General features: G+C 37.9%; 1 protein-coding gene across 4 annotated transcripts in view; it reads left to right on the forward strand.

The window, feature by feature from the left end:
- The window catches only part of GPC5 (glypican 5), a 1,591,779-nt gene that overhangs the window by 23,028 nt on the left and 1,545,961 nt on the right, over positions 1 to 22,790 (forward strand). For all 4 annotated transcript variants that reach the window (XM_070380655.1, XM_070380656.1, XM_070380657.1 and 1 more), the window contains exon 2: positions 18,330 to 18,491. In XM_070380655.1, the coding sequence (XP_070236756.1) occupies positions 18,330 to 18,491 (162 nt within the window). The remainder of the gene's footprint in view (positions 1 to 18,329; positions 18,492 to 22,790) is intronic.

Below are 22,790 nucleotides of genomic sequence, written 5' to 3' on the forward strand. Positions count from 1 at the left end.
GAATGAGGTGAATGAACACCATCGATGCAGACCACTCTTTCAAGAAGCTAAATTCTTCAGATAAGAAGAGAAAAAGCTAGAGTGTAGTTGGTAGTTTTTGTGTGTATGTGTTTTGCAAAGTACACTCTTTAGGAACCTGTCTACTGGTTAAGAAAGTGATGGAATGAGCACAGAAGAGGTGACAGAGAGGCAACTGTCAGTTAGCGAAGGCCCTTTTGGCTGTGTTAAGGATTTTTGACTTTATCCCAAGAGCAATAGATCGCCACAGGAAATCTTTTCTCATAAGTGCCAGGATCAGATTTGCAATTTAAAAAGATTTTTCTTGTTGGTAGGATATCCATTTAAAGCTTCTTTTCTAGGTTTAAGATTAGAGAGGGGGTGGTACAGATGGGAAGAAGTAAACTTAAATTATTTAAGAGGTAGAATCAATATGATTTTGATTCCTTCTACTTACCTTGCAATGGGAACCTATTAAGGTGCTCCCTGTATACTTTAAAAATTGTACATCCAACTGAAATCAGTCCTTAAAGCAAGAGGAACATATTGACCTTGAATTCATGGCTATTTGAGTAACCTTAATTACACTGCATGTTGTGTCTGGCTGTTGAGATGACATATGCTTCTCACAGGCCCCTTATAACTATCTATTTGTGAGTGAGTTATAAAACTTCTAGAGGAGCTTATAGTTTGAGCCAAAAGGAGTCAAGCCATTCAGTGTCTTAAGTGTTTTCAATTAGCCATAGATCTCTACTTGTATTGTATGTTTTCCAATATTAGTTTAAATCAATGCACAGAGGTTTATATAATCTGAAAATAATCATGGGAAAAGCAATGTGAATCTAAGTATAGAAATGATATAAAAAATAAGAGAAGGAAAATACTATGAAACCAAGCATAAGATTAAGACTTGAAATAGTGTACTTTTTAAGTAGAATAAGGCATCAGTGCTTGTGAGTTGACCTGAAAATTTTGGCTCTGAGTTTCCTGTTAGGCACTACAAAGAATAAAGCAATTAATTAAATGAGTCAGAGCAGTTATGAGAAAGGAGGAACAAGTAATGAGTAAATTTTCTATGGGTCCTTTCAGAATAGATTATGTGATGATCTAAACAATTTAAGCCAGTAGATGAGATATTTTTTTTAATATCTGATAGAAGAAATACATGTGGAATGTTAGGATAGTGGTCTTCCTGGCCAGGAAGAAACAGTGCAGAGACTTTTTTCTTGTAGTGAGAATCATCGTGATGCCTGACAATAAGGTGTTAGATTGAAATTAAATATGTTGTTAGAAGAGAGGAAATGATCAGATGAAAATTTTAAAGATGCTAATAGATCCTTTTGATAAATATTACCTATGAAATGCTTTTAGCAGAATATACCAAGCCTGTCTCGGCTGCTTATGGTAAACATATCTCATACTTACTTATGAATTTTTGCAGCGCAGGCCATAGGAAAATGTCACTGTTAGTCATGTAATTATCAGAGTATAAAATGGAGGTAAGATAAATAAGGTGAAAGTGTTGGTTGCTCAGTCATATCTGACTCTTTGCAACCCTATAGACTGTAGCCCTCCAGTTTCCTCTGTCCATTGGATTTTCCAGGCAAGAATACTGGAGTGGGTTGCCCTTTCCTACTCTAGGCGATCTTCCCAACTCATGGGTTGAACTTGGGTCTCCTGCATTACAGGCAGATTCTTTATCATCTGAGCCACCAGGGAAGCCCCAAATGGAGATAATTCATGAACAAATAGCTTTTCTTGTTTGATCAACTGCTTAGTAAACTTTTGTGTTCCCTTTGGCCCGAGTTTATCCCAATGTGGTGGGAGCGTCATTGATGTCTGTGTCTCACAATTTCCTGTATCCTTAGAACTATTAGTAAGGCTTGTGATTCTGTGAGTCACTGGTTCCAGGGGTTGAATTTGATCATCCAGCTCTTTTTGTTATCCCACTTTCTAGCCTAGTGAATGTTCAGATTTGTGGGCTTCCTTTGTAAGTCTTAAAAATTTTCAGCATTTTATGCATTAAAATTTTATTTTATCAAACATCAGAAACCAATGCAATACTGTAAAGCAATTATTCTTCAATTAAAAATAGATAAAAAAAATTATTTGGTCAGGGAAATAATAATATAAGCATTTTCAATTATCAAAAATAGGTGTCCATCTTACATTTGACGAGAACATCGCTGTAATCCTTATGGAATAACTTACTTCCCCTGTACATCTCCTTGAGAAATTAAGGGACTCTTGTCTTTCTTCATGTTAAGCTGTTTCTTTTTCTCTTTTATTTGCCTGCCCCCAGTGCCAAAAGCATGATTACCCATTTCTACGATGTCTTCCTTTCTATTATTTTTTTCTGTCTATGTTTTGATGTTTTGTGAAATAACTCCTTAAGGTATACATTTAATAAAATAGTTCCTCCTTGCCCAAATAATGTATAAGTAAATTTATGATGCATCTTTTAGTGTCTTAAAATGGAGAAAATGCAAGGGTCGATCTTGGAATGCAACTCATGCTTTCACTCTGCCAGGCATCATTATGATTCTATCATAAGCTCATTCCTACCAGTGATTCCAAATTAACATCACCTCCCATAATCATCCAGGGCATGAACAAGCATTTTAGAATCATCCACCTTTTCCTCTGAGCTTGTATTCAAAGAATCTGCTACTTTATTTCCTTGTGTATTCTCAGAGGTCATAAGTTATTTGGGATGTGGTGGTCATTTTTCACAGTTGGGTGCGGTGTAGCATGCCTCTTCAGAAATTCTGTTCTACTGAAAAAAAAAAAAGGAAGAAGCAGCACATAAAGAAAGATCTCAACTTTTTAACAGAGAAACTTTTAAAGGGAGAATTATTTTTAAGGTAGAGTTATTTTTTAATATATTGTTACTTGTTTCTAGGCACACAGGAAAGTCCTGGTGATTGGGATGGGACACTTTGAGTGTGTCATTGTCTACCCTAAAGCACTCTGCCTGCCCACCCATGATTTATAAGTCTGGCTTATTTGGCTTTTCCACTGCCATGTATTGATATTTTACAGTTCCTAAGATTTTTCTATATAATATGGATCAGTTCATTCTGTCTTGCTACCCTCTTCCCTAGAGTATTAGCTTGAGTACTTTGGTTGCAAGAAACACAGACTAATTTGATCTAATTCCCTGGTAATTCAGTTGATAAAGAATCCACCTGCAGTGCAGGAGACCAGGGTTTGATCCCTGGGTCGGGAATATCCCCTGTAGAAGGAACTGGCAACCCATTCCAGTATTCTTGCCTAGAAAATCCCATGGGCAGAAGAGCCTGGTGGGCTGCAGTCCATGGGGTTGCAAGAGTCAGACATAGTGACTAAACCACCAATACAAAAATAATTTATTATAAGGGTTTAGCTTTATCTAATGAGGCCCCAAGAGAGAGGAAATAACTTGGTCCAGAAAAGGTCTACCGTAGGAACTATAGAGAAGCCTGACGGTGTCCCCTTCATTTCTCTACTGTGCACACTCTGCTTTTTTGTCTCCATGGTGAAATAGCATGGGTACCTCACTCCTAAATTATACATAAAACAGTCTGATGGAAAACAGACTAGACTTTTTCTGTGTTTCAATGCAGAATTCTCAGATGAAACAGTCCAGTTGCTTCTGTTGCAATCACTTATTTGCTGTCAGTTCAACAAACTCTAATCAGATGTGAGGTCACTCGACACGCCTGAGGCTGGCCGGGGCCTCTCCCGTGGAGGTGTGGAGAGAGCAGTTCTCAGAGGAAAGGGGGGTTACTATAAGTCGGGGCTGATCCCACAGGAATTGTGGCGGATAATTCATTTTGGTCTGTGTGTATATGTTGGTCATTCGGTCACATCCAACTCTGAGACCCCAAGGAAGGTAGCCCTCCAGGTTCCCCTGTCCATGAAATTCTCCAGGTAAGAATACTGCAATGGGTTGCCATTCCCTTCTCCAGGGGATCTTCCCAAACCAGGGATCAAACCCAGGTCTCCCACATTGTAGGCAGATTCTTTACCAACTGAGCCACCAGGGAAGTCAAATAAAGCTATCCGAATTTCAGTTGTGTCTGACTCCTTGTGATTCCATGGACTGTAGCCCAGCAGGCTTCTCTGTGCATGGAATTCTCCAGGCAAAAATACTGGAGTGGGTAGCCATTCCCTTCTCCAGGGGATCTTCCCAACCCAGGACACCTGCATTGCAGGCACATTCTTTATTGTCTGAGTCACTGGGGGAAGAGATTTTTGGTCTGGGCTCCATTTATTGTTGGGAACTTCATCTCCTTCCCCATTCCTAATCCCACCAATAAACAAGGTCTCAAGTCTATACATCCATGCATGCAAATACATCCTTGAAAATGGAGAAGTAGTGCTGTTTCCTGTACCAAATAGTTGAGAATCTCAGCTTCAGCCTGGCTTGGGGTAGCTGTGATGCAAAAGCTTGGTTTCGCTTAGAGAAACAGTGTGGATTATTGGCTGTAGAATAATTTGGGGCTCATTAAAACTGAGGGGATGAGATAGCAATTGATTTTTTTCATCCTTCAAGGAGCAGGCTCTACTGCTGCTGTTTCTTAACAGATATTTGTATTAGTTCAAATACAAATATCTTTGTATTTGTATAACAAATACAAAAAGTTTAGCCTTTTTGTCTGCTGAGGTGGTTAACGTGTCACAGAATTTCGACTCCAAGTTCATGACTTCAGGTTTGAGAGAGCATTCCATTTAGCAGAGCTTCTCTCTGCTTCAGGAAATGCTTTCATGTTAGAATTGCTTTGTTATGGGTTATAAAAGTAAGGGTTTAAATATGTAATTTTCTGAGAACATTCATCAACCATGACTGGAAAAACAACCAAGTACATTATGCATTGAAGGATCAATGATGCCGTTTATATATATGAGGGACAGCATTACTTTTCTACCAGTGGTCATTATGTTGACCATATTTGTTTAACTTTGTGGATTGGCAAATGTTACTTTTTTAAAAAATTGAATCTAGAACCATAAAAAAGCCCTTGATAAATGAAATACTTAATACTGTTCTGAAAAAAATTTTATTTCAAAGAATAATATCAATATATCCTTTATGAGGACATTGCCTATATCCCATAAAAGAAAAATGATGAATCTGTAAATTACAGCGATGCATTATTGAGGAATATTTGTAGAAATGTAAATACGATCATCATAAATACTATTTCAAAAGGTTTATTGAACCAGTTTTTAATGTCTTCAGCAATATGTTCATCCTGGATCTATATTTAAAACCCTGTCATTAATTTTAAGTCATGAAAGTGCTTTCATAGGCTTCTTCCAAAATATTTATGTGCAAGTAGGAGAAAGGAAGGGCTTCCCTGGTAGCTCGGACAGTAAAGAGTCCGTCTGCAATGCCAGAGACCTGGGTTCGACCCCTGGGTCAGAAAGATCCCCTGAAAAAGGGAATGGTAACCCACTCCAGTATTCTTGCCTGAGGAATCCCAAGGACAGAGGAGCCCGGTGGGCTACAGCCCATGGGTACTCAGAGTTGGACATGACTGAGCGACTAACACACAACACACACGGGAGAAAGGGAAGGAGACCAGTACTTTCCTGAAGAGCTTTTGTTGCAGGTACTGCGCTAGTTACATATAATACACTGGGAAACAAGGTGAAGGTGGTCCTTAGCCTATCGGAGCTTTCAGTCTTGGGAGAGAAGCAAATTGAATGGAATCAATAAACTACACAAAGCAGATGTTCAGGAAAGCACCAGGATTCAGGGTGACATCAGAAACTATTAGGCAGCCCTCTGGTCAGGGTTGGCCGATGTCAGAAAGGAATGAACTTTAAAAGTGTTAAACAGGTTTTACACAACAGCATTCAGTGAGTTGGCATGACCTTATAATGAATAGGATCCCAAATGCAGCATGATTGTGCATGTAATTGCTATCTAGAGTCAAGAGAACAACCAACATGGTAGCCCAGATGATTGCAGATCTTTGAAAACTACAGCCTTCTTGAATGTGGCTGCTCCTTCCAACACAGCTGATTTCTCCCTTGTTGAAATTCTTCTAGGACACCATACTGTTTTCCTCTGCCTCTTCTGTCATCTTTATCCTTCTACCTCATTGACGGCTCTTTCTCAGGCTTTTGGAAAGGTCTCCTCTTCTGCTCCAGTTCATACTGCCATGCCTTTGTCCTGGCTGGTGGTTCTCACCAAGAGGAAGGTGTGCCCCAGGGGGACATTGTGAAGCCACGTCTGGCTTCTAATGGGTTGAGTTCAGCTGCGACTGCCCTGATCTCTATCTTCTAGTTTTGCAGTCCACAAAGACCATGAGTTTTCTATTGGAATTATGGTCTGCTTATGTATGTGGGCTGCCCACAGGCTTAAAGCCACAGGGATGAAAAATTAACCTCTTGCTGTTCCCTTCCTCCAACTATTGACTCCTGTCTAGAATCCTTCTTTCATTCACTCTCTAGGGCTCTCAGGTTGTTAACTATTGTATTTTGCTCAGTTCATGGTGGTTCTCTGAGGCTAGCACTGCCCTATGGCAAGTGGAATCCTTCTGGTTATTTCTTGGACATACAAATTGTATTTCCACTTTAGAGCAGAGGACTGGAACAGCCACTAAATGGGTGTTATCAGACCCTTCATTTAGCGTCCGGTCCTTTGATATTCTGGTGGTGGTTTAGTCGCTAAGTTGTGTCCGACTCTTGTGACCCCATGAACTATAGCCCGCAAGGCTCCTCTGTCTGTGGGATTTTCCAGGCAAGAATACTGGGGTGGGTTGCCATTTCCTTCTCCAGGGGATCTTCCCAACTCAGGGATCTAACCCGTGTCACCTGCGTTGCAGACAGGTTTTTACTAATTGAGCCACCTTCAGAAATAAACCATAAAAGAAAGTGGAGTGGTTTGGCCTGCCGTAACCCTTGAAAATATTATTACTGTTGTATTGGCTAGATTTCTTGATCAGATAGGTAACAAAAGAACCTGTGGTAGACCAGCCTTCACTCTGAGCTGGAAAATAACTCTGGCATCTGCAAACCTTGCCTGCTTGCATAATTAAATTCAGTTTCAGCAGAAGTGAGAAAGCTTTGCTCTCCTGGAGGCCTCAGCAAATCTCTCTTTGCATTTCTTTCTTGTGACTGGCTGACTATTTCTGAATCAATCATTGTGCTGACAGGATAGAATGCTGTGTTTTCATCCTTTTGTGTGTATCAGTTTCATCTGAATAACATACATGTAAGTGAGGAAGAGACAGCGCTTCAAAAGAAATTTCAGGAGAAGAAACAGATGCTAGGCAGCTCTCAGCAAATCCAGTGACATTGTCATGATTCTTGCTAGATACATGGACTTAAGCACTTTTTATTTTACCTGGATGAAGGAATACATTTGACTCAGTCAAAATCTTTTCACCCTGATAATGTTTACAACTTATCAGTTTCACAATGTATGGTAAAAAGATACTCTCAGAAAAGACAAAAAAGAGAAAATTTACCAGTATCACCTTACTATTCTGAATTCCAAGGCCCTGTTTTCATTTGGTGAGAATTTGGTATTTTGTGACATGTAACATCCATTCTGGTGAGCCTAAAATATATCTTGACACCAAGGCCCTTTCCTATGTCAGCTATCCACAAAGTTGATATGTGTTACAAATATAAAATTCCTATAAGTTGACTAGGGAAGAAATACATGTTTAAAATAAAAAGAAAATGTATATTATCAACCAGCAGTACTATTTTAAGTCTTTTTTTTTTTTTAAAGAAAGCATGGATACAGAAAACCCTTGGATTTAAGCTTATTTTATTTCTTGTACTCCATTGAAATTATTATTAAGGATGCTTAAATTGTACTGTGTTTGGTCAGCAAAAACGTTTTGAAGTTAACTTTTTTTTCAGTTTTACTATTTTTTTAATTGAAGCGTAGCTGATTTGCAATGTTATGTTGATTTCTGCTGTACAGCAAAGTGATTCAGTTATATACACACACAAATCTTTTAAAAATATTCTTTTCCATTATGGTTTATCATAGGATACTGAATATGGTTCTCTGCGCTATATGGTAGGACCTTGTTGTCTGTCCATTGTCTACATTAAAGCTTATTTCTAAGCTAATTCTGTCCCTCCCCCAACCCCAACCCCCTTTGGCACCCACTGGCCTGTTCTCTATGTCCATGATTCTGTTTCATAAATAAGTTCATTTGTATCACATTTTTGATTCTACATATAAGTGATCTCATACAGTATTTGTCTTTCTCTTTCTGACTTACTTCACTTAGTATGATACTTGAAGTTAGCTTCTGTTGTGGGCTAAATTGTGCTCCCCTAAATTCCTAAGTTGAAACTCTAGCCCCCAATACGGCTGTATTTGGAGAGGGGCGATAATTAAGTTTAAATGCGGTCATAAGAATGGCTCCTAATCTGATATTACTGGTGTCTTTACAAGAAAGACGTGGGGAGTGAGCATGTACAAAGGGAAGGCCACCTGAGCACATACAGGAAAGGTGCCATCCGTAAGTCAAGGATTTGAGGGGCCTCCGGAGAAGCCATGCGAAACCTGCTAGCACCTTGGTCTTGGACTTCCAGCCTCCAGAACTGTGAGAAAATACATTTCTGTTACGGAGGCCACCTGTCTGTGGTTTTCTGCTCTGGCAGCCCTGGCAGAATAATACGATTCCTGAGTCCTTCTTGATATGATCCTGGCAGTTATTTGATGGCTTCTTTGCTATCTGGTGGACAAGATGCTTTAGCTCGTCTGTCATCTTATCTGTTTCCTGCCCCGGACCCAGAGGAGGCATTTCTTCAAAAAGCACTGACTTCTTCAGAGGTGTGGTGTTTCAAGATTATAATCTGGGCACAAGAGGGACCCTTTGCCACATGGCTTGTCATTGTTCCTAGGCCTTTTCAGTGAAACTCGGGAATATATATTTTAAAGGTAAATTTCTTGATGCTTTCATAATGATAGTTTAAGTCAGGATTGCAAAGTTTTACTTAAGCTCCTCTTTACTATGTCTGTATCTATTTTCATCTTCACTAAAAACATCCTGATTTTCAAGGATACAGTATAGAATTAGAGAATAGATTTTGAATATTCCATAATTGCTTATTTTTTATATCCCATTTCATTCTCACAGCAGTTTCAGCATAGCATAAAATGCAGGTTTTAGTATTTGTCCTGTTTTTTCCTTCAGTGCACTTACATTATAAACAATATTTTTTGTCACTTTTCTTTTAATTTATTTTTAATTGAAGGATAATTGCTTTACAGCATTGTGTTGGTTTCTACCAGACATCAACATGAATCAGCCATAGATCTTTTAAACCCTTTCATTCTTTCTGATTTTTCACAATCCCTTCTTTTCCACCTTTTGTTTCTCCTAGGTACTACCTTTGTATGATTGGCTCCTGTGTTCCTTCTAGTTTATTCTTTTCTTTGGAATTTTTTCTTTCATCTTTAATTCGTTCTTGAGTACTGTCACCTCACATCTGAATTTTTTAAATTCTGATTTGTGGTGTTCTTTTATGCTTTGTGTCATCTTTTAGCTTGTTTTGAAATAACTTGGCTGATTTTTTAATTTCTTTTTGTGGGAGGGTATGTCTTTCTGGCATGTTTTCTTTGTCTGTGGGGATGTTATTCTGTTCTTTATTTCCTTTTATATTATAATAACTCTGTGTGAGATTTGACCTCAGTATGTTTTGATATTCATTTCATGTGAAGTTAGTTTTTTTCCTTGAAAATTTAGGTTGAGGTAGACTTCAGAACGGTTTTCGTGGCTTTCCAGAGCTTCTCTTGTGTTGGTTTTTGTGTAGTGTTTGAAAGTATGGCTGCTTGTTTTCTGAAATTTCCTGGATTTGTTTCCCTTCGCACTTTGGTCTAGGCATTCTCTGTCTGTGTCTCTTAAATTCTTCTACTGTTGAATTTTAATTCCTCTTCCAGACATTTCTCTTCTGTGTGGGGTTCTTCCTTGGAAAGGCACCTACTGAATCTGCAGCATTCATAGGGGTCTGGATTGCTCCTGCTAATTCGTTCCTTTTCATCTTGGCTCCTTTGTGCATATCCAGTAATGGAGAGGGCAAAACTTTCCCAGTTTTAGCTGCTGTTTGCAGATCGGTTCACTGTGCTTTTCTGTGAATTCCTCTTGGCTCTTTGGGTTTCATCTGTCATCAGATTCTCCAGACATTACCCCCTGCTTCATTTTTCTCCCTCCTGCCCTGACTCTGATACTGTGAAGCTCTGTTGGCTGTTGCTGGTTTTCCCCCTATTACCTATATATTTTGAAGTTTGTAGGGATAGTCCATCACCCAGTTTTGTTTTATTTTTTGGATTTAATTTCAAGTTGTCCTATCTGGTCTGTGTGGGGACTGGGATATTGTGAAATGATGCTGCTACTGCCACCATCTTTCCAGAATGCCTCCCAATGATCCCATTTTAACATATTAAAAACTGTGCACGAGCAGGTAGATGATTGTAACAGCTGCTTAAGTTGCGGAACAGAAAGGAAAATGTACTAACTAGTACTGCTGCCTCTGGGTAAGAAATCCAGAAAAGCCCCCACAATTCTGGTTGAGGGCCGCTTCAGTAGGGAGGCTGCTGTTTTATTTTTAATTTCATTTTGTTCTCAGCACTTTAATTCTTGCAGAATGTGGTTTTACAGATCAGAAACACAGCTGCTGCTCCTGACCATGGGTTGTGCACTCTTCTTGTTTCATAAGCAACGTCAGTGATTCCCTGTTCCTTGAAGTCAGGCTTTGACATATTTTAAAAATATGTCTTGTTACCATGTGGGATCTGTTTGGGTTTTATCTAGCTTTGCTTTCTTACGATTCTGGTTCTATTTACAAGGGGAGAACTGTATTCTGGGTGTTTTATCAACAAGCATCTTTTGTCCTTTGTGCTTATCAGTTCAGTTCATTCGCTCAGTCATGTGTGACTCTTTGTGACCCCATGGACTGCAGCACGCCAGGCTTCCCTGTCCATCACCAACTCCCGGAGCTTGCTCAAACTCATGTCCATCGAGTCGGTGATGCCATCCAACCATCTCATCCTCTGTGATCTCTATGTTTATACTGTGGATAGAATTAAGATGTGGTCCTTTCCCTGAGGATGTATAATTCTGAGATAGGAGATATATGGGCTCCAAGTTAGACCGTTACAACTGGCCTCTTGTTTGCATTTCATGGGGCAGGAAGAAGTGAGCTTCAGGCTGGATATTTAGTACTAGCCTCCTGTTTGTATTTCTAGAGACATGAGGTAGGTGGGCTTCAGTTAAGGCATTTACACTCAGCCTCCTGTTTTCCCTTTGAAATGGAAATAACAGAAACAGGGTTAGTAGCCAGGCTGTGTCTCTTGTCCCAGGTAGCTTGGTGGGTAAAGAATCCACCTGCAAAGCAGGAGACGCAGGCTCAATCCCTGGGTCAGAGTGGTGTGGCAACACACTCCAGTATTCTTGCCTGGAGAATCCCATGGACAGAGGAGCCTGGTGGGCTGCAGTCCATGGGGTCACAGAGAGTTGGACGTGACTGAAGTGACTGAGCATACTCCACAAACACCTTAAAGTAATAGTTACAGCAGTAGTCAAGGTAATAGTCAATGGAGGACAAAGAGGGGCAGAACGCTGTGTGAGTAAAGGATTAAGGGATCTTCACTGCCTCCCACCAGCCCCTTTTGGAACAAGGGAGACACTACATATGTGCAGAAAGTCTCCTTGGGGGTCAAAAGTCAGAGAATAACACCAAGGCATAATGAATTTTGCTCCCAGAAGCCTTCACTTTGAAATCCATCTTGGCTGAGGGATGCATGTGCACCCAGGGGAGGGTCCCAGGGTAGGTCAGGTGTAGTAAAAGAAACCAAATTATTGGCTAAAGGTAAACACAGACCCGGAAGAACTGACTTCTATAAACGGCTTAACTGCCTCTTCGCCACGTTCCTCCTCACTGGCAGGGACGCCTGCGCCCTTTCTCTGCAGGTATGCACCTCTGCCTTGCTTCTGTCTTAACAAACTGCTTCTCTGTGTGCTCTCCCACTCATTGTTGTGTTACATCTATAATAATGAACTTTGTACCTGTGTTTACAGTTCTAGCCTCTGTTGATAGATGCATTTTTCACTGGGGGCAAAGATTCAGGGAAAAATAGCTTCTAGCCCTTGCTGCTCCGGGGGCTAGGATTCCTTGTTTTCATCTAGGTTGCCCAGGTTCAATTCCTGGGCAGGGAACTAAGATCTCGCTTCATGCCACTGCTCACTGCCACATCAGTTCATCTTGCTTATCTTTTGAACTGACACAGAAGGCAAGGCAGCTAGTTTCCTGTGGACTCTTTCCCCCTCATTGAGACCTTAAGTTACTACTGATAAAAATATCATGCCAATTAGACATAACTAGGTCTTTGAATTATAGTCTTGATTTGACTTGGAGTTTAGTTTGATGTTGGCATTACCAACTTCCACGATTCTGAATTAAAGTCTGGTTTAATCAATGCAGATCCTCATCAGCTTGAGGAATGTGTTTGCTCTAAGTTGTTTAAATTGCTAACCATACATATTCAGTGTGCCGAGACATGATGGTTGCTCTCCCACCTTATGTTTAGAAACCAGGGTAATTTGTAGCATTTTTCTAAGTCTACTTTCTACCATGTAAAATTGGGCACAAAGGCAAATGGCAGCTCTATAATTTTATACTTCAGCTAATTTTTATTTTTCAATAAAACTCCCTGGATGATTCTAACCTGAACTTTATTTTCTTAAAGTTTTCCAAACAGATGACTTCTTTAGAAAGAGAAATTGAAAATGGTCAGGTGTGTCTGTATACAAGCCATTTATAGATTGAGGACTCTGGCTTTCCTGTCAGTGAACTAGTGGTCAATATGACAGCTCGGGAATCACTCTGCCTGTTTCGGAACACCAGCTCCACTTTTTTGTATTATGTAGGTATGTGCCATTGGGCAGTGGTCAAAGCCTCTTTACGTCTGTTTCCTCACAAGTAAAATGTGGTAGTGATGGTACCTATGTCAGAGGGTCCATGTGAGGCTTAAATGAGATAATGCATATGCATAGTGGATCCTTGACTGTTGGTTTAATGAATTAAAATTGAGTGTTTATGATGTACAAGGCTCTGAGCTGGATAAGTGGCATATGATGAAGAATAAAAATCCCTCCACTTAGAGCTTAGTAGTACAGATGAGGGAACGAATTAATTAGTAATCACATTTAGGAATATAACATTACAGCCACAATGAGTGAACGCTAAGGCATAGTATAAGTATTGGAGCTGTCTGTGGGGTTAAGCAAAGTTCCCATGGGAAGACTGAGTTATGATCTAAAGAAAACTAGATGGGAATGAAGTAGGGGAAGGTGTGTGTTGACCGCAAGACTGTCCAAGACAGAGGGAAGAGCGTGGAGGATGGCACTGTGGCCAGTGTGTACTTGGTGAATATAAGGAAATTAAATAAGGCAGTGTGTGAAGGGAAGAGAACCACAGCCAATGTTGCTTGAGATGCACCTGGAGCTGGAGGGAAAGAAGACGTGGTCCAACCTGGGGCCTTTTTCAGCCACGGTTAGAAATGTGACCTTGCAAAGTGATGTTAGGTATTTAAATTCTGGAGAGAGATTTGCAATGATCTATTATTATTATTGTTGTTTTTGTACTATTGTCATTATTTTTATCCTGTAGCAGTCTTTCCCATACCAAATATGTTTATATCCTTTAATGTTTATTCATTGGTTGTCTTCCCCAGTCTCTAAAATTGTTTTTCTCTAAATTTTTAATCCCTCTATCTTTGCATTTAGAAAGAAAGCTGAGAAGATAGCTTTGTTTTCTTTCAATCAATTTTACTGTTTGAAGTGGAATTTGCTTTTGTATAACTTTTATGCATCGTAAATAAAAGACAATTGCCAAAATGTTACCTACTGTGACACATTTTATGCATCTTAGCCTTTGTGAAATCCTTAAAAAGGCTCCTGTTTATTTGTCTAACTTAAACAGGCTAAAACCTGAGGCTGAATCTGTGTGGAAAATGTGGAGTTTGAAAAGAGGCTGGTGTGTGTGTGTGTGTGTGTGTGTGTTCATGTACATTCACGTATTTTGTATTTACTAATCTACAGTTGGTCAAGGAAGAGCCAAGGTAGGAGCTGTGCAACTCAGAGATCAAAGGCCATAATTCTTCCTCCTACTCCCAAATAAGGGAATAACTCTATTGGGTTAGGCCATATAAATACAATGTCCCGAGCTTTACATAAAACCTGGGTAGCCTTGGGATGGCTCAAGGCCCACCTTTTGAGACCCTCAGGTTTGTCTTCTTCAGGCACTTTGCCAAGCCTCCTACTCGTTTTTGGTTGGGGGATAACTGCTTTACAATGTTGTGTTGGTTTCTGCCACACAACAACGTGAATCAGCCATGTGTATGTTAGTCATTCAGTCGTGTCCAACTCTTTGTGACCCCATGGACTGTGGCCCACTAGGCTCCTTTGTCCATGGATTCTCCAGCAAGAAAACTGGAGTGGGTTACCATTTCCTTCTCCAGGGGATCTTCCTGACCCAGGGATCGAACCCAAGTCTCCTGCATTGCAGGCAGATTCTTTACCATCTGAGCCATCAGAGAACCCCATATATATATGTGTTAATATATGATATTTTTTTTTTCTTCCTGACTTACTTCATTTCTGTATAACAGATTCTAGGTTCCTCTCCCTCACTAGAACTGACTCAAATTCATTCCTTTTTATGCATACCTTGTACTGTTCTGTATTCTCTAGCTTGCCTGCTATGGATAAATATGCGTGCCTTGGTTTTCTATCCAGGATAAGAGTTGTTAATTATATATCATATTTTTGATATAAATAATCAAAAATTGTTTCTGATTTTTTTCTGTTGTGGTAAAATATAAAATGTACCATCTTAACCATTTTATAGTGCCTAGTTTGGCAGTACTAAATACATTTATGTTGTATAACCATTGTTACCATATCCCTCCAGTATTACTTGTATCTTGCAAAATTGGAATTCTATCCCCATTAAACATTAACTCTGCAATCTCCTTCCTCTGCCCTGCCCTAGCCAACTACCATTCTACTTTCCATCTCTATGATTTTGGTGACTCTAAGAACTTCATATGGCATTTGGGGACTTTTATATTTCCATGAAAATTTTAAAATAATTTGTTCTAGTTCTGTGAAAAATGCTCTTGGTATTTTTATAGGGATTGCATTAAATCTGTAGATAGCCTCGGGAAGTATGATCATTTTAACAATATTAATTCTCCTAATCCATGAACATGGTGTATCTTTCTGTATATTATGTTGTCTTCAGTTTCTTTCATTAGTCTTACAGTTTTCTGAGTACAGCTCTTTTATCTCTTTAAGTAGGTTTATTCCTAGATATTTTATTCTTTCAGATGTAACTGTAAATGAGATTGCCAAATTTATCTTCCTGATAGTTCATTGTTAGTATATAGAAAGGCAACAGATTTCTGTATTTTAATTTTGTATACTTAATTTGTTGATGAGCTCTAGTAGTTTTTGATGATGTCTTGAGGATCTTATATGTGTAGAATCATGTCATTGGCAAAGTGATAGTTTTACTTCTTCCTTTCCAATTTGGATTCCTTTTGTTTCTTTTTCTTGCTTGAGTGCAGTGGCTAGACTTAAAAAACTGTGTTGAATAAAAGTGGTAAGAGGGTATTCTTTTCTTGTACCGGATCTTAGAGGAAATGATTTCAGGTTTTCACCATTGAATCTGATGTTAGCTGTGGGTCTGTCATATATGGCTTTTATTATGTTGAAGTGTGTTCCCTCTCTGCCCACTTTCTAGATTTGTTTTTAAATCATAAATGAATGTTGAATTTTGTCAGAAGCTTTTTCTGTATCTATTGGTATGATCACACAGTTTTTATTCTTCAATTTGTTAGTGTGGGGTATCACACTGACTGATTGGTTGAGGATATTGAACTATCCATGCATCATGAGTTTTTAAATACAGTGTTGAAAATTTGGTTTGCTAATATTTTGTTGAGGATTTTCTATTTTCATCAATGATTTTGGCCTATAATTTTCTTTTTGTGATATTTTTGTCTGATTTTGATATCAATGTGATGCTTGGTTTGTAGAATGAGCTCTGAAACTTCCTTCTTCTGTAATATTTTGGAATAGTTTGAGAAGGATAGTTGTTAATTCTTCTCTAAATGTTTGGTAGAGTTCACCTGTGAAGCCATCTTGTCTTGGACTTTTGTTTGTTGTTGTTGGTTTTGTTTTTTTAATTACTGATTCAATTTCATTACTGGTAGTTAGTCTGCTAATATTTTCTGTTTCTTTCTGGTCCAGTCTTAGAAGATTGTGTATTTATAGAAATTTGTCCACTTCTTTTATTTATTTATTTTTATTTTTGGTCATAAGGCATATGGGATCTTAGTTCTCCAACCAGTAATTGAACCTGCACTCCTACATTGGAAGCACAGAGTCTTAACCACTGGACCACTGGGGAAGTCCCATGTCCACTTCTTTTAGGTAGTTCAATTCAGTTGCTCAGTCGTGTCTGACTCTTTGCGACCCCATGAATCACAGCACACCAGGCATCCGTGTCCATCACCAACTCCCGGAGTTCACTCAAACTAATGTCCATCGAGTTGGTAATGCCATCCAACCATCTCATCCTCTGTGATCCCCTTCTCATCCTGCCCCCAATCCCTCCCAGCATCAGAGTCTTTTCCAATGAGTAAACTCTTTGCATGAGGTGGCCAAAGTATTGGAGTTTCAGCTTTAGTATCAGTCCTTCCAATGAACACCTAGAACTGATCTCCTTTAGGATGGACTGGTTGGATCTCCTTGCAGTCCAAGGGACTCTCAAGAGCCTTCTCCAACACCACAGTTCAAAAGCATCAATTCTTCAACTCTCAGCTTTCTTCACAGTCCAACTCTCATATCCATACATGAGCACTGGAAAAACAGCCTTGACTAGATGGACTTTGTTGGCAAAGTAATGTCTCTGCTTTTGAATATGTTATCTAGGTTGGTCATAACTTTCCTTCCAAGGAGTAAGCGTCTTTTAATTTCATGGCTGCAGTCACCATATGCAGTGATTTCAGAGCCCCCAAAAATAAAGCCTAACACTGTTTCCCCATCTATTTGCCATGAAGTGATGGGGCCAGATGCCATGATCTTTGTTTTCTGAATGTTGAGCTTTAAGCCAACTTTTTCACTCTCCACTTTCACTTTCATCAAGAGGCTTTTTAGTTCCTCTTCACTTTTTGCCATAAGGGTGGTGTCATCTGAATATCTGAGGTTATTGATATTTCTCCTGGCAATCTTGATTCCAGCTTGTGCTTCTTCCAGCCCAGCCTTTCTCATGATGTACTCTGCATATAAGTTCAATAAGCAGGGTGACAATATACAGCCTTGACATACTCCTTTTCCTATTTGGAACCAGTCTGTTGTTCCATGTCCAGTTCTAACTGTTGCTTCCTGACCTGCATATAGGTTTCTCAAAAGGCAGGTCAGGTAGTCTGGTATTCCCATCTCTTGAAGAATTTTCCACAGTTTATTGTGATCCACACAGTCAAAGGCTTTGGCATAGTCAATCAAGCAGAAATAGATGTTTTTCTGGAACTCTCTTGCTTTTTCCATGATACTGAGCTATAATTCTTTGTGGTAATCTCTTAAGACCCTTTATATGTCTGTGGTGTCAATTGTAACTTCTGTTTCATTTCTAGTTTTGTTGATTTTGACCCTCTTACTTTTCCCCTTGGTGAGTCTGGCATCTGGATTATCAATTTTGTTTCAAAGAATCAGCTTTTAGTTTAATTGATCTTTTCTGTTTTTTTTCCCCCCAAATTCTCTGTTTCATCTATTTCTTCTCTGATCTTTATGATTTCTTTCCTTCTTCTAACATTGTTTTGTTGTTGTTCTTATTTTTCTAGTTCCTTTAAGTGTAAGTTTAGGTTATTCTTTTGAGGTTCTTTTTTGTTTGTTTATTTCATGAGGTAAGTTTGTATTGCTATAAACTTCCTCTTAGAATTTCTTCTGCTGCATCCTGTAGATTTTTAGATTGTCGCGTTTTCATTTTCATTTATCTCTAGGTTTTTGAAAAAATTATTTCTTCTTTGATTTTTCTAGTGATCCATTGGTTGTTTAGCAGTGTATCTTTTAGCCTCCACATGTTTGTGTTTTTGCCTGCTGGTGTTAGAGCCAGTTCCTGACACAGCTTGCTGTGGGATCCAGTGTATCCTTAGGTTGGTGTCACCCCACTGGTGTCATTTTGCTGGAAGGTATCCAGAACATGAACCTGTTACATGCAGTGCTGATCATTAACGGTTGATACATAACATGTAATGTTGCTAAATGAATAAGTAATTATTCTGAAAAATATTCTGTGTATTGCAGGGCCTGATCTTCAGGTTTGCACAGCCAAAAAACCTTCATGTTGCACCAGGAAGATGGAGGAGAGATACCAAGTCGTGGCTCGCCAGGATATGCAGCAGGTACTTCAGACATCCAGCTCTACATTGAAGTTTTTGATATCTCGAAATGCAGCTGCCTTTCAAGGTAAATATATCTTGATTTCTGAAACTGAGGACAAATCTTGCTATGTAATTTACCTGTTGTTATTATCCTGGTAAATTTATCTAGGTGTACTTCTTTGTCTTTGTGTATTATACTGGTATAAAATGAAATTTTAGTTTTATTCTAACCTTGATAGCAACTAGACCACCACTAACTTTCATGGCTTGTCTCTGAGGTCATCATCAGGCTTATAAATTGAGTTGGAGTAGGGAGTCTGTTTTGTCAGTGAAATATATGCCTTTCTGGGGTTTCCGCCAGATCCCCCAGTATTCTGACCCATGGTTTACTTCAGTATGAACAGACATACATATGAGATTTTATGAAAATAGTCTATAAAACAAAATCCCATTGCTTTTAACTGAGTAATTATAGATTCATTTTCAAAAATATAATTTTGAGAAATATTTTCCTAACTTTTCCTCTACCTCCTCATGTGGCTTTTCTAGGAACATCATTGTGATATGTCAAAGTGTAGACAAGTCTGAGAAATAGTAAAATAGGAAATATTAGTTTGATGTTTAAGAATCATCTATGATCAGAATGCAACCTTAATTCAAACAATGTGCTGAGAAATAAAATTAATGGGTTATAAAATTATAACACATATTGGCAAATATATGATCTTTTTATTGTTTTAATCATCTTGTCTGTAAAATTACTTTTTACTATAATAAAATAGTTTATTTTTTGTTTTATAAAGCATTAGCTATTCTGTATATGACTAGAATGAAAATATTTAGATTACACTGCTCTCAAACAAATTTATTGCTTTTGTTCAACACAAAATATAACTTCTGTTGGTATTCCTTTTTTATAAGAGTATTAATGTCAATCTGTTTAAATAGTTTGTGCTTTGTTTACATACAGAACTAAATCACAAAGCCAATTAATTTTTAAAACTCTACTTATTAAATAAAGTGAATATAATAAATCAGGACAAAATTTAAGTTGAGTTAAAATGTAATTCCTGATGAATTGATGATTTTTTAAAAATGGAAACATTGAAATGTCAGATTTTAAGATGTTTTAATCTAGTAATATTTTTATATGTCTTAGAAAAAAGCCTCATTTCTATTATGGAATTTGTTCATGAGAAATTGTTGGAGGAAAATATATTGATATGCATTTTAAGCAAAGGTTTGTGACTTGAATTAGCTGAACTAGAAGATATTAACCATCCACTGAAAGTGATGTAATGATTTTTTCTTATGAAAATGATAGTGTGTATGATATGGAAAACACATTTTAGAGATAAAAGGCTCAGTGAATAGATCAGCGTTACCAGAGTAGGGGAGCTGTGGATGAGAATTGTGGACCATACGCTTGAAAAGAGTTAAGTCGGACTCACGTGGAAGAAGACTTAAAACATCAATTTGAGTTTGAGAGAGTCATTAAAGATTTTTGAACAGTGAAGCTTCATTATGATTTCTTGAAGCTCATTATAATCTATCATTTAACGTCAAAACTAAATCATTCCAAGTTAGAAGATATGGTCAAAGAAGACCATGATAAATCAAACCTACTTTTTTGGATAACAGTGTTAACCATACAGGTGAAAGAAAGTGCCAGCAGGTATTAACATGTAGGGACTCAGTGAATGGTAGCTGAACATTTTCTTCTGTCTTCAAATATACTCTAACAAACTTTTCACATATTGTTGGATAAATTGATGAAGATAGAGTGCATTGAATTCAAAAGATTGAGAAAAATACAAAACCTGGAGTATTTAGACTTTTAACATGGGTTTGGGTTGCTGAAAACTTTTGGTGTGAAAGTGTCCTGGGTGGCTCAGATGGTAAAGAATCTGCCTGCAATGCAGGAGACCTGGGTTCAAGCCCTGGGTCGGGAAGAGCCCCTGGGGAAGGGAATACACCGTACTCCAGTATTCTTGCCTGGATAATTCCATGGACAGAGGAGCCTGGTGGACAGAGTTGGACGTGAATGGGTGACTAATACTTTCACTTTTATCAGTAGTATAATGACATAAGATTGTCTCTACTGGAGTGTCTGGTAATATTATGTACAACTTAAAAATTTTTTCTGTTTAGTAAATTATACCTGTATTTTTACTAGGGTGAGTTTTGCTGTTTTTTAAAATATCAATTATAAAAGTGAAAAAGAATGGGTCTTTCTTAAATATGATTTGTTGTAATAAATTTTCATGTTCTCCCTTTGTGACACGTCAGTTTTATTTAAGAATCATGAGAAGGCAAGGCAGATTTAGAAGAATTTTGCCTAAAGACTAACTTTACTGGAACAAATTCTCTTACAGGAAGAATACCTGCTTTTAATTTAATGAATAGAATAAGTAGCTATAGGCTTAGTTCCATAAAAAAAACCTAAATAAGCATTTTGAGAGATCACATTTGCTATATTAGAACCAAACAAGACACTTTATCAATAAGTAAAATGCCCTCTGTCTAGTTTCTGTGTAATGAAAATATCTGCAAACAAATCAGCCCCCCCTTTTTTTTTCTTAAGAAGAAACAAGCCAGTACATTTTGTTGGGAAACTTACTTGACTTGAGAGCAAATTACTCTCAATTTACTTCTTAAATCATGTAAGTAGATGTGCTACGTTTTGATCGTTTGATTTTTTAAACATTTCATGTATATTTCCTACTTCAATAATATTACCCTTTTTTTTTTTTAGCCGTTATGTATGTTATAAAAGACTTTGGATTGGAGTGTAGTATGGTCCCTTCTCTCATGGATCTCTTGGGGTTCCACGGAAGCATGTTTTTTTTTTTCCCCCAGTTTTCAGAAAACATTTTAATTTAAAATTTATTTTTTATTATCTTGATTGCGTGTTTTTGAAACAAGCCTTTGTATATCATCAATCGGGATAATCACTTGTGTCCATGGATGTAGTGAGCCCCACATGACAGTGAGATAAAGGCTGGGAGATTGGCGTTGCTCAGAAGCGAGGAAACTGCCAGCCACTGATCTCAGAAGATGTAAGATTATTCCAGTGTATAGTCCACACTCACTTCTGGAATTCAGCACTGGAAGTTCATATATTACCAGTGGGGTAGAATATATTATCAGTGGGTTGGAATCCTTACTGGGATAACACTTCTTTTTTCATTTAAGGAATCTAATGGTATTTGTTATAGGTTTCCTTTAAAGCAGGCAAACAAAAATATGTTTTTGGAAGGGTCCATAATTATGACCTGGGGCTTCACTATATGCTAAAGGTCCTTATTCACGTAGCCTGTGGCGTTTTACAAGATGAAAGGAACAAGTGGGTTTCCTTGTATCTGTTGCTGTTCATAAATTAGTGGTCCTGTTTGCAAAGAGATTGCTGGCTCCGTCACAGTGCAGACAATAACTGTTCTTTATTTTCCGGGGCTTAATAATGTTCATGAATAAAGCAGGGCAGCCTGAAATAATGTGCACGAATTTGTTTCCCTTCAGCTGTTTTATGAGTGTGGGATTGCCTGCTTTAAAAATATTTTGGAAATATTTTCATAAATGTTTTATTTATTTATATGCTAAAGTATGGTGTGACTCATGAAGAAATAAAAGAACTTGACAGAGAATATGTCATTTACTGTAGAAAAGCAACTCCTATCAGCTTTCAAATTTGTCAGGTTTTAAATCACAGCTCAAATAAGAGAAAAAGCCTTAGTTTTTTTTTTAATTTAAAACAATATAAAAATTTCAGCATAATTTTTCAAAAATACAATGAAGGCATATTTGGAAGAACACTGTTGGAAGCTTATGTTTTGTTGAAACTTTGGGAAGATAAGTTTAAAAAGTTTTAACTTTCCCTTGGAGATAGAGCTTTTCCTATTCCTCTCATCTTCAAAAAGCTCACATATTTCTAAAATTTATGGTGTACACTAAATCTTTACTCTGGAAGTTTCTAGTTTTATATATAGCATTTAAAAAGTGTGCATTATCACAAAAGACTATGTGATAAATAAGAAAGAGTTAACATTTTTGTAGATTTCGTTCTCTGGGCTAAGTATATTTTCATTTCTTGATTAAAAGTACTTGAAAGATTGATAAGCTTGTCCTCTTGGGTTGAGATGTTAGATTTAGGACTTTTATTAAAATTACATTCCTATTTTCAATGAAATATTGGAATATGTCAAAATTAAATATCTTTGTTAAAAAAGCAAGTAACTTAAGAATGAGAATGTGAATATAATTCATGTATTTTCCCCTTTTACACTAACAGGTATTAGCTACTGTGAGATGTTTAGCTAGTGTATGGCCATTGTAAAACTAGTGTAAAATATATGTATGTATCCATATATATACAGTCAAAGGCACA

The sequence above is a fragment of the Bos mutus genome, chromosome 12 (genome assembly GCF_027580195.1).
Source record: "Bos mutus isolate GX-2022 chromosome 12, NWIPB_WYAK_1.1, whole genome shotgun sequence".
Taxonomy (NCBI): Eukaryota; Metazoa; Chordata; class Mammalia; order Artiodactyla; family Bovidae; genus Bos; species Bos mutus.